Source organism: Bos grunniens, chromosome X, assembly GCF_055505025.1.
Source record: "Bos grunniens cultivar Pamir isolate PY7600 chromosome X, Bosgru_T2T1.0, whole genome shotgun sequence".
NCBI lineage: Eukaryota > Metazoa > Chordata > Mammalia > Artiodactyla > Bovidae > Bos > Bos grunniens.
Window position 1 is genome coordinate 58,335,484 of NC_141194.1, and position 14,868 is coordinate 58,350,351.

Genomic DNA, 14,868 nt, shown 5'->3' on the forward strand with positions numbered 1-14,868 from the left:
TGGAGCCACCCTGACCCTGAGAGTCAAATTTGCTCAAGATATTCCATTTGTTCATGATAGTCAGCCTGCTTTGTGAAACTGGTTGAAAGTGAAAGTCACTCAGTCGTGTTCGACTGTTTGCGACCCCATGGACTATACAGTCCGTGGAATTCTCCAGGCCAGAATACTGGACAGGGTAGCCTTTCCCTTCTCCAGGGGATCTTCCCAACCCAGGGATCGAACCCAGGTCTCCTCCACCGCACGTGGATTCTTTACCAGCTGAGCCACACGAGGGAAGTTCTGCTAAATACATCACTTACCTTGAGGAACACAAAATCGGCTGTCTCTAGTTGTAACAAATGATGCTTATTCTCCTGATAGAGGCCGTGCCACAATGAGGTACTATTTGTTATGTAACATCTTATATAACACCCATATGGCATACGCTAACTTATCTTGTGTGTTCAGGATAATTGTTGAGACTCCGTGATATGTTAAACTACACATTCTAGCAGATCTTGTTTCCCAGAAACGGGTGGGGGAGGGGGGAGGGGTTAGAGAGAGGGGATTATCCAGTAACAGTCAAACCAATTTCTTTTAAAAACTCACCAGGAAGGGCTTCTCTGGTGGCTCAGATGGTAAAGAATCTGCCTGCAATGCAGGAGACCCGGGTTCGGTCCCTGGGTCGGGAAGATCCCCTGGAGAAGGGAATGGCAACCCACTCCAGTATTCTTGCCTGAAGAATACCATGGACAGAGGAGCCTCCTGGGCTATAGTCCATGGGGTTGCAAAGAGTCAGACATGACTGAGCGACTCTCTCTCTCTTGCCGGGAGCCGGCATATTGCATATTGAGTGCATATTGCATATTGAGTGCAGCACTTTTCAGGATCTGGAATAGCTCAACTGGAATTCTATCACTGCCGGTAACCAGCGTGAGGAACTCCACCCATGACAAAGGTCATGAGGAAGGAGGCTTGGCATACGCAAAGGCGGGATCAAGCCTCAGGAGTCTCCCTGGAAATTCTCGAGCAATCTACCCCCAAAACCAGAGTCTGCCTACTTTCTGCTTTGTGCTTTCACCTACACCTCTGACTTTACGGGGGGCTGTCCCCCACTACCTCTCTGAAAAAAGTTAGCTTACAGCTCCAGTTAATAATTCCTGGGTGTGACAGTGTTTAACCTACAAACTCCTTTGGAAATCCTCTAGCCTGCCTGAATAGGTTTTCCGGCCACATGTGATTGTTCAGAGCCTCCCAACTGTGAGAGGCAGGAGATGTTCTAAACTGTCTAAACACAGATTCTTTTGAGTAGTTAAAAGATTGATTAGAAATTGTATTGGTGAAGGGATTTTCACTTGTTGGGCCAATGTTTGCTGCTAAGTTTCCATATCCCTTACCTGCTGTGTCCCTGGCAGTGTATTGATTAATATAATTGGTGTAAATAGTAGCTTTAATGTTTGTAACCTGGGACCCTTGAGTTAATTCTTTTTCTTGTTATAGCCCACCACACCTTTGCGCTGTAGGAATGCAACTTTATCTAATGCTTTTGGAGGGTGGCTCCTGACCAATCACCTTTAGAGAAAAATAAGTTTTCTGAAGAAAAGGTCTTAAAATGTTAACAGGCCTCTGGGCCAGAAGATGATGCAAATCACCTAAGCTTTTGCATATGATAAGTTTGCAGGAAGAAAGCCTGGCTTGCTGCCTGACTCTACCCCTTCCCCCATTATCCTCTATGCATAACTTAAGGTATAAAAACTACTTTGGAAAATAAAGTACGGGCCTTGTTCACCGAAACTTGGTCTCACCATGTCGTTCTTTCTCTTACCTTCTGGCTGAATTATTCAGCCTCTTTTCTACACTGAATTTCCTCGCTGAGCTATCCTTATCTCAGCCTCTTTTCTCCACTGAATTTTCCTACTGAGCTATCCTCATTCTATTACTCTTTATATCCTTAATTAACATTTAATTAAGCAATTGTTTCCTGATCTTCGCCTACGCCATCTCTCCTTCGAATACCCTGGTTCAGCCGGGGCTGGTCCTCGGCACTCTCTCTCTCTCACACACACACACACACACACGAAGAATAACTGACTCCCTATTCATATAGGCTTTGTGACTTGCTATTCTCACATTAGGGAAAATCATAACTAGCAAGGGTGGCCCAAAACTTGTCTTTGATTCTAACAAAAGTCATGTGGTGCTCAAAGGTGAACCCAGCTGGATTCATTGCCTGGTTTTTATAATCCAAGCCCTTGACTTCAAGTCCTGTTTCAAGGACTAATAATCATTGTGTTTCGTTTGATTACTTGTTTTGCAGTTGGCCAATGCATCCTGTCTGGAGTCTTAAATGCTATTGCACAGCCCGTGTCACACCAGAGTATTCAATGATGCATTCTACTGCAAAAGGAGCAGGAGAGACCAATCCATGTCCTACTACAGACTACATTCTCTAAACAAATTCCTGATCATCAAAATCAGAGCAATGTTGATAATCTAGATAACATGGGTTAATGGCTTGTGGCCAGAAGAGGGTACTAAAAAGTATCTCTTGACATCCAGGCTAGGACATGTTATTCTCCCATTAGACATTGAAAAAAATCTCAGGGAATGCCAACTTCAGGTGAGATCATGAGATCTTGTCACTCTGAGATCATGATAAAGTGAGACAAAACAAAGGCCACTTCATGATTTTTTTGTTCCTTAGCACAGACAAAAGCAAAATCACTGTACAAATCACCGTATATCCCTCTCCTAGCTAGTATGAGTGACTGCTAGTTTGGGGGTTTTGTTTTCCCCTTTGCTTTGTTTCTTTGCTTGTTTTCAGCAATTGTAGCTTTAACCTCACTCTAATCTATTCTCTCTATAGAAAAGGTTTATTAAGATACTGTCATAGGAATTCCCTGTCTTTCTGACAGTATCCAATCCAGATCAGAGCTCTGCTTCTTTAAAAATTCACCCAAATCACCTAAAACAAGCCCACCTCTTTTTTTCTTTAATTTTTTTTTGAGGTGGTCCCTTTATTTAGTCTTTATTCAATTTGTTACCATATTGCTTCTGTTTTTTTTTTGTTTGTTTGTTTGTTTGTTTTCTTTTATGTTTTGGTTTTTGGCCACAAGACATGTGGGACCTTAGTTTCCCCAACCAGGGAGCGAACCCACACCACCTACTTTGGAAGGCAAAGGCTCATCCACCGGACCAGCAGGGAAGTCCCAAGCCCAAATCTCTTAACATCCCTTTTCTATCACCCACGTACTTGTGTGGCCCACAGTTCCTTCACTGTGTATGTTCTCCTTCACTGCAAAGAATAATAAACTCAAATTGTTCAACTACAAATGTGTTCCTGCTGGTCTTAAGCTGGGAGGCATCGAAATATCATATCACGTTAAACCTGATGGCAAAGCAAAGCAGAAGACTCAAATGTATTTGATTTATGTATTTACGTATTTGTATCTAAATGTATTTACAATAACCCCACATGCTATTATTTCTAATGTAAGTTTCAGTTTACAAAGACATTTATTTTGTATCCTTTCAACCAGCGATTTCAAGGCCTAGCGACTGAGAAGAGGGCTAGTATACTGGTGGAGATATTAACAATATGAACAGTAAAAGACCAACCATAAAATATATTGAAAATAGATATTCATGATCGTGGAATGGGAGAAAGAAAGCAAAGGTTGAGTTTTGGACAATGAGTTTGAGATGATGGCCTGACCACCAGGTCAGATGCTGTATGGGCCACAGAAGATTAGACCCAAATTCTTCACATTCCAAAGCACAGGGTTCCAGAACAAACGGTTCCTTTGGGTGGCTGCCAACCTTCCTCAAGCCCTGTCCCCAGCCTCCATAACATCTCAGTAAGCACAGTGAGACAAATAAGACCCTGATGAGACCCTGTAAATCCAAATGTGACCATTCTGTATGTCCGTTTTTCTAACTCCTCCCCATCCCCACAAACATCACCCACCCCCACATAGGTTATCCAGGCGACCTATGTATTCAGAAGCAGAAAGAAATGTAAATTTTACTTGGAATGACTGATTATAGAACAGCACTATCTCACAGAATTCTCTGCGCTGATAGAGATGTTCCATATCTGCGCTGCGCACAGTATAGTAGCCACGGGTTTACATGTAGCCATCGAGCACTTCAAATGCTGCGAGTGAGACTGAGAGACTGAATTTTCCATTTTATTTAATTTTAATCAATTTAAATAATCACATACGACTAGGGGCTACCATCTTTAAGAATATACCTCTACAGCAAGTCTCCTCACCTGTGGTGGACCATACTCAGCCACTTGCCTTCACCCAAAACATGCTCTTCGTGACCGCTTGGATGATTTTAATTCACTTAGAGTCACCACTCTTCATAAAATCCCATGTACAGCAAACACGCTAATCAAAACCATCAGCTGCTTGTAGATTCCTATTTTTGCCATCACATTGTACTATTTTTATTTTTTAAAATAATTGACAGACATCACCAATGTAATGCAGTGTGTTTATGTGATGAATACTGCTCAGAGAATTAAGGATCTTTTGGGTATTCAAATCTTACCTTGAATCTGCCCAGATAGTTTTTGTTCCTTCCACTGCATCTTATTACCCTGCTAGTCTTTAAACCAAGTTTGATAGTTGAAGTTTGCTACCATGTGGAGTGAAATTTATCCTTTGGTGTCTGATCTCAGAATCTAATCATAGCAACTGACATGGAAAACGTGTTCACAGACTAAACCAAACTTTCATCTGCACTGTTAGAACAAATCATTCCCGAAGACTGTTCATATATCAATTGGCTATTGTCTAAATAAATGAGGTAAATTTCAATTCTCTTACTACTAGAAAAAAAAAATTGCCACCTTTCTTTAGAATGTCATGAATAGACAAATTTTACTTCTGAAACACAAGCACTTGAAGAAGTATAAGTTTCAGCTAACATCCTGGTTATTTTCTCCTTACCAGAATCAGTGTCTTTCTATTTATTTACTCAAATGAGGAAGGAATCTACATTTAGATTAAAATTGGTTGCCTGGACTATACGTTCTATTTTGTTCCTTTGTAGATCGCACCACCTTTGAGATTTCCAAGTGGTGGGGCAGACTGCTGGCTATAGGTCTGGATTCAAAGAAGAGGTCTGTGCATGGGCTATGAATTTGAGAGTCTATGACATATAGATGGTGCCTGGAGTCAAGCAAGTAAACCTTAGAACAGGGGGCAGATGACACACCCCTTTCAAGAGATTTATCTTGAATAAAGGGAAGGGCATCAAGGCCCAGGTAGCTGAGTGGACAAGGAAAGGGTGGAACCTCATGAGGGCTCATAAAATATAAATGTGTGTGTGTGTGTATGAATGTCTTAGAAGTCATGTTACTAGCTGAACAGGTGATGACATAAAAACCTTGGATTCTGCTTCAATCCACTTATTTCCGTGTGTGTGTGTGTGCGTGTGCGTGTGTGTGTGTGTTTGCTGACCCCAATTCAAAAGTTTAAGTTTAATCGCATGATTAAACTGATGTGATGTGCTTATATAAAATAGGTGAATTTTGCTATTTTAACTCTCACCAGGCAGTTTCATGTCCAAATTCTGTGGCTGAGACTTGGCAAGTACCTTCCTGTAGACCTTGTGGCTGGACACTCCCTCTTCTTTTTATTTTCCTCTTAAAAAGATGGTTTTCTTTTTCCAGCACATGATTTATCTTTCATCGAAATTTCAGTGTCATCTTTGTGCTGTTTATATATAGACCCTTTCCACAGTAGCATAATTTACACTGGTCTGCTGTCTGTGTCCATCCCACTTCCATCCCTGGGGCACTGCTTTCTCCTTCATAAGTCATTGTTTATTTAAGTCTCTTGTGTCTTTGAACACGAATGCTAAGCTTTATCTTCTTACAGCATCTATCTCTAGGACACCACTGGAAGGGAAGATGACAGAAGAGGGTTTGTCTACCGAATTGTAATAACATTTCATTCCTGTCTCCTTAAGACAGGCAGAAGCAGAGATGGACTATCAAAAGATGCAACAGAACCAGATGTAGAAACAGCCAGAGACAGGACAGCCTGACAGAAAAACAGAGATAGCTGGTCAGGCAGGCTGAGAAAGCCCAACAGATGGACAGACTCAGAAATTGTACCTCCTCCCCCAAAAGAGACAGGTAGAAAGGCATACACAGAAAGGGGCAGACAGAGACAGGTAGAAATAGATGGAGACAGAGACAGGGAGGCAGAGGAAGCCAGGCACAGACAGGGACAAACAGACACCCATTCAAACTAAGGCAAAGAATGATGGTTGCAGACAGAGACAGGGAGACAGGCAGAGGCTGATTGACACAGATAGAAAGACAGAGACAGACAGACTGAGAGACAGAGAAAGACAGACGCACACTGAAAGAGAGCCAACAGACATAGAGATAGTGATGGGGAGAGAGAGAGTCAGAGAGAAACAAGGTTGGGGGTGGGGAGAAAGACAGAGACAGATCGGGACAGAAAGGGAAAGACAAAGACAGACGGATGGAGAAAGAGACACAGAGAGATGCAGATACAGACGGATACAGAAGCACTGGAGAAATACAGAGACAGAGACAGAAACATAGAGACCCAGACACAAACAGATTGTCAGAAACAGAGAGAAACAGAAAGATACGGACAGTAAGACAGAGACAGAGAGTGACGAAGATAGGCAGTCTGAGACAGAGACTGAGGAAGACAAAGACAGAGGTAGATAGAAATTAGACAGGGATGCAGACAGACATCATGGAGACAGAGATAGGGGATGACAGAGAGAGCGGCAGACATACAGAGAGGGAAAAACAGAGACAGGGATAAATCCTCATCATTGTCAAGGACCACGTGGTATCCCATAGGGGTACATCTCCTTTAGTGTGGCGTTTACTTTGCTGTTATTTAGCTTGATGGTTTCCTATAGCGTTACCATGACTGTACTTCGCCCTGCCTCCCCATTTCCCCATGCCTTACGAAGAGGCTAACAAAATGAGTATCAACATGGGAAAAGGTTTCTTCCTCATCCTGAGCAGTCAAAAAGAAAAGAAAAAAAAAAAAAGAGAAAAAATAGAGACAGGTATTGGATAAATTGCCCAAACTGGCAAATGGCAACAGTCAGGGTTTGTGAGAGTTTAAATGTTTAAATGAGTGTATTTCAGCTGTCACTCTTTGTACATTATTGAACATCTTTCTATTGTAAGCGGCAACAAGCAATTTAAGGATTTAAAGCTCGTTGGGTAGGAAAACAAAAGCAGATCTTTCAGTCAAGGTACACTTGTAGCTAAGTAGTCTCTGAATTTCCCAACTGAGGATACCTCTGTTTAGATGAAATGGCATCTTGGCATTCAGCTCAAGAAAAAGTGATTTCAAATTGCTTAGAGAGTTTATATAAAGAAAGTGAAATTCTTGCCGAAAAAAAAAAATAACAATAATTTTTACGTTTCAACTGAATCATGACTTACTCTTCTCCCCAGTTATTTTTAAACACAAATAAAATGAAGTCTATTGTTTGTAGTTGGTTAGGTATATGGAATATAAGGGAACACGAGAAAGGGTAGGGGGCTGCAAAATTAAGGGCAAACATCGAAGGATGCAACAGCAGCTTCCTGGTTGAACCATTTCATATAAGTAACTGTCACGTAAATATTACTCTAATACTAGTATGTGGGTTTGGGATAAGGAAGCCTTTCAAATCTCCTTAAAGAGTAAAAGGAATGAATGAATGGATAAAGTCAAAAGTAATTTGTTCACTGAATGACAATGGATAAAATCTAATTGGGAAGAGAAACATAAACCACCAGTAAGGAAAATTCTGATTTCAACTAAGTAAAGCCTTAAATCTGGTGACTGTTTTTTTTTTTTTTTAAATTTAAATGTACATTTATTTATTTTAATTGGAGGCTAATTACTTTACAATATTGTATTGGTTTTGCCATACATCAACATGAATCTGCCAAACACCAATAGAGTATACTATTTTTTTAATTTGTTCATCTTGTATTAATTTATCACACTCTTTCCAAGCATGTATTTATTATTTATATGGATTCTTAAATAGAGTTTTCCATTCTTTGACCTCAAAATGACTCAATGGAGGGAATGGGATGGTGACAATTTGTAAGTTAACAGTAATCAGAAACTAACAAATTCAAATCGTGACTAGTGTGCTTCTCCTTTTGTGACAAAAACACTTTTTATCTTACCCTTTTGATTACTAGTGTGGACTTCTCGTGATGCCACTTCCAGATGCCAAATAATTCCCATGATAATTCAAAAGCGTTCCTTTCCAGAGGTTACCAGACCTGTTTTTAAGCGGGAAAGAGTCTTTCCACGTACAATTCCAACGTCAAATGTTTCTGAAGGGCAAAGGCCATCAGCGTGCTTAGAGAGTGCATTCTGGTGCATAAATAATTCATGGCTGTATGCCACAGAAAAAGTCTGTCTAGTACCGAGATGTCCTCATAGCATCAATCTGCCGCCTTCCACTCCACCCCCAATATAGGGTTGTATAAGATTTGAGGCGTCTTTCTAGGGTTAAAATGCTAGGAAAGTCAAAATAAAGCCAAAGTAACATCAAGATACGATATGAAGTCAACTAACCTAAGAATGTTGAGGAACAACCAATAAAGAGAAGATCATCAGTGTAGCCTGGGTGCGTTCACAGAGTGAGAGATCATGGGAACCAAGTACTACACGCTCAGTGGCAGGGAATGGGGAAAGGGAAGCAATCCAAAGGAAGCTAGCGGTAGTAGTGGTAATGAGTGGGGCAGAGTGGCTCTAAACACGCGAACTGAAAGAGAAACCAAACGGTTTCTTTAACATCCCTTTAATCAAGCTAAAGGAAATGCATATTTTAAAAGAGTTTCCCCAACAGTAGTAGAGTAGGTAGGTTCACAGGTTCTCTCTAAAGTCAACTGGTCTTTGACTTTGCAGAAATGATGGGAGGGGGCATTGATGGATGGTAAACCAGGAGGACAGGTTGCCACTTTAACAGCACAAATGAGGTCTAAAGGTGTTGGGGGAGCAGGGCTTTAAAATTTCTCCTCTTCATAGGCTCAGGTAAACAATCTCAAGTATTATGAGCTACAGTTCAACAAAGACTCTGACAGAGGTGGGCCACCAGAGGTGGGCAAGTCCGGTTGGTCCCGCAGAAGGAGCTGGCATCTGGACAAAGCTGGTCGTCCCTGACCCCAGGAAAAGAGCTGCTCACCTCTCTGAGATTTTGTTTTCAGGAGTCCTCACTCAGGAAAACGCCCCTCTCTGGGGAGGTACAGGAAATTACAGGTCACATATATGGGGAAAACCACATCTTCGTTCTCCAGATTCACCACCTCTAGCTCTTCATCCTTTCCCAGGGAAAGCACCTGGAGTTCTGTCTCCTTCCGGAAAATGGCTCTTCCAGCCCTGTCCAAGGAGGCCAGGCGCAAGCGGAACGCGACCTTTCTCTGCCAGAGTAAGCTGACCCCGAGACCGCAGGACTTGTTCAGCGCGCTGCGCTTGAAAATGATGCGCCGGTTGGCATAGCACACCACCAAGTCCCAGCCGACGTTGAAGCCTGCCCACCGCCAGCTGCACTGCTTATCCCTGAGGAGCTGGCCCCCGCACCGCATGCTGGTCCTCTGGAGGTCGGACACGAAGACATCCACGGGCCCGAGGTCTCTGGTCTGCTCAGCCCGGAGGAGGGCAAGCCACTGCTCTTTGTACACTGGGGTCAGCCACGTGGCAGGGATCAGTGCATCCTGGTCGATGATGCGTGCTGACGGCAGGTCGCAGATCATGTAGGCAAGCCGCAGCTGCTGGAACGCTGGCACGAAGGCTCTGCCCTGCTCGGTCTCCAGGAAAGGGGTGCCCTCTGACTCCTGCCTGGACCTGGCAAACCACGAGTCGGCGTCAGGCAGCAGGTCTCTGCGGGGGCCTCTCCATGTCGGCTGCAGCTGCAGGAACATCCACTTTTTCAGCGTCGTGTACACATCCATCTCTACCTCCATCACGAAGAGCTCTGAAGAGGCAATGACCTCTTTCATGAGATCCAGGCTAACTTCTCTCAATAACTCCTCACTATGCTGGGTCATCAGGTTGTCCAGCAGCCACTGAAGACACATGGCCCTGATGTTCTGGAGTCCGTAGCTCTCAGCAGAGCAGTAGTAGCTGCACACGGTCTGATCACTGACCGTCTCCTTCATTATCTCTCCGCACTGCTGAATCAGCTTGTCCAGCTGCAGCATGCTGGCTGTGGCCAGCATGGGGACCACTCGACCGGGTGGGATGAGCACAGAGTTTCGGTACAGGGAACCTAAAGCCTCGTGCAGTGCCTCACAATCAATGTTCTCGTCAGGCATCTGCAACTCTACAGTATCCATGGTTGTCTCACGCCACGCACCACTGAACATGCTAGCAAAGTATCCTGACCGGCACAAGTAGACCTTGTGCAAGTTCCACTCCTTCCCCAGGGCACGGATCTGCACGTCACTCCCTTCTCCTCTCAGAAAAAGTGTCTTATAAACGGACTCTAAACTGTCTTTTGCTCGCTTCCTGTGAGGCGCTTTTGTGAGCTGCCCTTCTGGGCCTGTCTTCCGCTTGTGGCGCCCTTGGCTAGTGGTGGGTCTGGCCTCTTCGCTCTCCTCCCCTTCCTCTATCACTGCCACTGCTACCTCCTCGGCCTCCTCCTCCCCCTCAGGGGCACCTGGCTCCTCTGGGGCATGCCCCACTCTGTTCGAGGGCATCTGACTGTTTACTGCTCCCATGGCTTTTACCTCAGGGGTACAGAGGGCAAGCTTCCTCACCAGACGCAGCCGCCACTGGCACTAGCTCAGCCCACGGTGTCGTTGGATACGGCTGATGTTTGTGACGTCATCTTGGACGCCACGCAAAGCCACACCCACGAGGCTTTCCCCTACCCCTCCCACTCCCCATCACAGGATAAGTGCACTCTGTACCAGGAATTCCACTCTGTGTATCTTTCCCTCCAGGGATGATTTCTCTGCGGCTCCCTTCGTAGGATAATGGTGGAACAGAGGACTTTGTGTATGAATTTTCCCCATGAATCTTAAGAACATCATTTCCTCTTCCCCATTTGAAATAATTACTGATCACTCCTGTTTTTGGATAATTACGTCTTGGTTCCAGCTCTGTGCTCTATGCACCTTAATTTCTGTAATTATTTTCTTAGGTTATCCCATCATTTGCGGCTGTCAAAACATTTTCTGTGATAAAAGTGGCAATGTGTGCCCAGTCTTTGCTTTTGTCTCTATTTTAGACACCAGCTAAGCATGTAACAAACTTAAACACTGAAAGAAATGAGGAATGAATGAGATGGATTTTGATTTTTGAGGAAATTAATAATATTAAATACTGACAAGTGTTATATGCTAAACAAAGTATACGGTGTAGAGAGAGTGTGGACCTTTCAATGACAAGGAAAGTACAATGCAAGGGAAAAAACTTTGAAAACGGTAAGTCTCTCAGGTCATTTGACCTTGCCTGAGTAGAATGTTTGGGGCTTCCCAAACATTCCCAGTGGTAAACAATCCACCTGCCAATGCAGGAGACGCATGAGGCATGGGTTGGGAAGACTTCCTCGAGGAGGAAACGACAACCCACTCCAGTATTCATGCCTGAAAAATTCCATGAATAGCAGAGACTTGCAAACTAGTGTCCATGGGGTCGCAAAGATTCTGCCCTATTCAAATCATGTGAGTAGAATGTTTACACACTTTGAATAGGACAGGATAACCTTAAATCACATTTTAAATATTCTCTGTTAGATGGCTATAGAAAGTTGATAAGAAGGTCTATATAATGCTTCAGGTTGAGAGGTGCTTGGCATGAGACAAACATGAATACTGACTCTAGAGTTGTGACAGCTAATGGTGAATGGTGAACAGTGCCGCCAGATTCATGGTCTCCGAAGGAGAAGATTTAACTCGGGACCAAAGACAGTCTCAGTCACTTGGAGCATTGTGTAGATTTTATCTAAAGTGAAAGTGACAGAAAAAGCTTCAGACATAGACGTCAGAAGGGAGCAGGAGAGAACCCACCTCACTACTTTAAGCAAGGCGTTATACACTTCTCAACTAGCTGCTGAGACTAGATAAAAGATACCTCAAGACTTCGAGAATTTTTCCAGACCCTTTCCTGTAACATACCTCCTGGGATGACATCAGCACGAGATTAGCCAGAAGGAACGGGTTAACCCAGAGCTACAGCTGTGGAAGTTTTTACCCAGACCTTCTCCCATAACATATATCCAAAGCTTAAAAAAAAAAAAAAAAAAAGACATGTCCTTGAATAAGAGATACTGCTGCCTACGAGGCCTACATATCTATAGCAAAGAATGTGAAAAAGAAAGAATGTTTATCTCCTCCTTAAAGGGGCCTTAGGCTTTGACTCCTTACCAACCTGCCTAAGTTAACTCTCTCATTTCCCCCTTTTTATTTTAGGAGAATATTGTTGCTGAGGGGAAAGGGGCAGAGAAATCTGTCAGTAACTGCTTCCTGCAGGTGAGGGGCACTGACCCTAAGTGGTTGAAGCAACATATTCTCCTTACCCTTTTACTTAGGGTTTCTGATCCAAGGGCCCCAAGTAGTAAATACACAGTTATATATGTAAGGAGCAAACAGCAAAAAACAGAATGATTACAATGATTGTAGTCAAGATAGTTTTTCACAAAGGAGAGCTTGTAAACCAAGATTGTATCTGTAACCATGGTGGAACATCAGGGGAGTCCATTTTGAAGAGTGGCCAGAATCTCTGCATCACTGTTACTTTGTCTGGGAAGCCATTGTATCCTTTAGAAAGAACAAACTAGATAAGTAGATTAAAAGGCAGAGACCAAATATCAGTAGATGAATTACTGTAATCAGCAGTCCAAGAATAACCTGCAAGAATCAGGTTACATTTGATAGTAACTTTGATCCTGGTCTGGGTAGAGTCAACACTTGGGCTGCCCTATTTATAAGAATGGAGCCATCTGGCATATTCATATACATTTTGAATGTAGGTATAAAAAACCCAGTTAGAAGTAGTTGAAAGAATGAAAACCTGAAATTTAACAGACAAAATAAATCTTATAATTTCTTTTCAGGTGAATGAGTCTGTAACCCAGCGTAGACAGGTGCTTGAGGTAGCCAGTTGTCAAAGTTTGTCCAGGTAGGCCTTGGCTTCTTACTGTGGTATTACTGTAAAAGCCAAAATAGTTGTCCCCATTAACAATTTAGGTGCTTTTCTAGGTATGAGAAGATGCAAGAATTTGGACTCAAGAAAATCTTTACCTGAAAATCTCTAACTATCCAAAGGCCTGTTTTGTCCATTTTTCCAGAACACAGAGCGAGTGCCTAATTTCTGATTTTCACCCTGAACTCCTTTCAGGGGACGTTGAAGGTCAGCAGCTGTAGTGTCCATGAGTTAATCTTTGTAGAGGCAGATAGCAAGTGCCAGTTGCCAGAGCAGGGCCCTTTTATGGCCATGAGTTTGACCATGGTTTGCAGAGCATTTCATTACCATCTTGTTCCATGGTGCTGGGAGGGTTCATTCGCAGGTCTGCCAAAGATCTCACTGATAGGCCACTCAGTGTGTTATTACTGGACTAGGCCCTGTGAGTAACAAAAGTCTCTGGACCACACCTGTCTTACTAGTCTCTTGGTCCAGGAAAATATTCTGTCTTGTTGCTTCTTATATACAGAGTCACACCATTATACTTATGGATTTCATATGGAGCTGCACACCATCATTATATCAGTGGCTCAGTCACACACTTGATAATGTAAGGAACAACACTTCTTGAAGCAGGCAGTATAGAAAACAATATCGTTAGAAGTAATAGTAGAATCATCAGGAAGAACTTCAATCAAGAACTTCTATTAAGTATAGCCCAGTGACATATCCATGTCATCTGATTTCGTTTGCTAAATGACTTTCAGATCAGATCAGATCAGATCAATCGCTCAGTCGTGTCCAACTCTTTGCAACCCCACGAATCGCAGCACGCCAGGCCTCCCTGTCCATCACCAACTCCCGGAGTTCACCCAGACTCACGTCCATCGAGTCAGTGATGCCATCCAGCCATCTCATCCTCTGTCGTCCCCTTCTCCTCCTGCCCCCAATCCCTCCCAGCCTCAGAGTCTTTTCCAATGAGTCAACTCTTCGCATGAGGTGGCCAAAGTACTGGAGTTTCAGCTTTAGCATCATTCCTTCCAAAGAAATCCCAGGGCTGATCTCCTTCAGAATGGACTGGTTGGATCTCCTTGCAGTCCAAGGGACTCTCAAGAGGCTTCTCCAACACCACAGTTCAAAAGCCTCAATTCTTCGGCACTCAGCCTTCTTCACAGTCCAACTCTCACATCCATACATGACCACAGGAAAAACTATAGCCTTGACTAGACGAACCTCTGTTGGCAAAGTAGTGTCTCTGCTTTTGAATCTGCTATCTAGGTTGGTCATAGCTTTCCTGTCAAGGAGCAAGCGTCTTTTAGTTTCATGGCTTCAGTCACCATCTGCAGTGATTTTCGAGCCCAAAAAGATAAAGTCTGACACTGTTCCACTGTTTCCCCATCGATTTCCCATGAAGCGATGGGACCGGACGCCATGATCTTCGTTTTCTGAATGTTGAGCTTTAAGCCAACTTTTTCACTCTCCACTTTCTCTTTCATCAAGAGGCTTTTTAGTTCCTCTTCACTGTCTGCCATAAGGGTGGTGTCATCTACATATCTGAGGTTATTGATATTTCTCCCGGCAATCTTGATTCCAGCTTGTGTTCTTCCAGTCCAGCGTTTCTCATGATGTACTCTGCATAGAAGGTAAATAAGCAGGGTGGCAATAAACAGCCTTGACGTACTCCTTTTCATCTTTGGAACCAGTCTGTTGTTCCATGTCCAGTTCGAACTGTTGCTTC

The 14,868-nt window shown here is 43.4% G+C and overlaps 1 protein-coding gene across 1 annotated transcript; it reads right to left on the minus strand.

The window, feature by feature from the left end:
• Positions 1-8,789: 8,789 nt before the first annotated feature.
• On the minus strand, positions 8,790-14,283 carry LOC147340526 (germ cell-less protein-like 1). The gene has a single exon (XM_086388493.1). The coding sequence runs from the start codon at positions 10,721-10,723 to the stop codon at positions 9,218-9,220; it is 1,506 nt and encodes a 501-aa protein (XP_086244619.1). The 5' UTR covers positions 10,724-14,283; the 3' UTR covers positions 8,790-9,217.
• Positions 14,284-14,868: the final 585 nt, after the last annotated feature.

Coding starts and splice junctions, on each gene's coding strand:
- LOC147340526 (XM_086388493.1), bottom strand. CDS start 10,723: ATGGGAGCAGTAAACAGTCAGATGCCCTCGAACAGAGTGGGGCATGCC.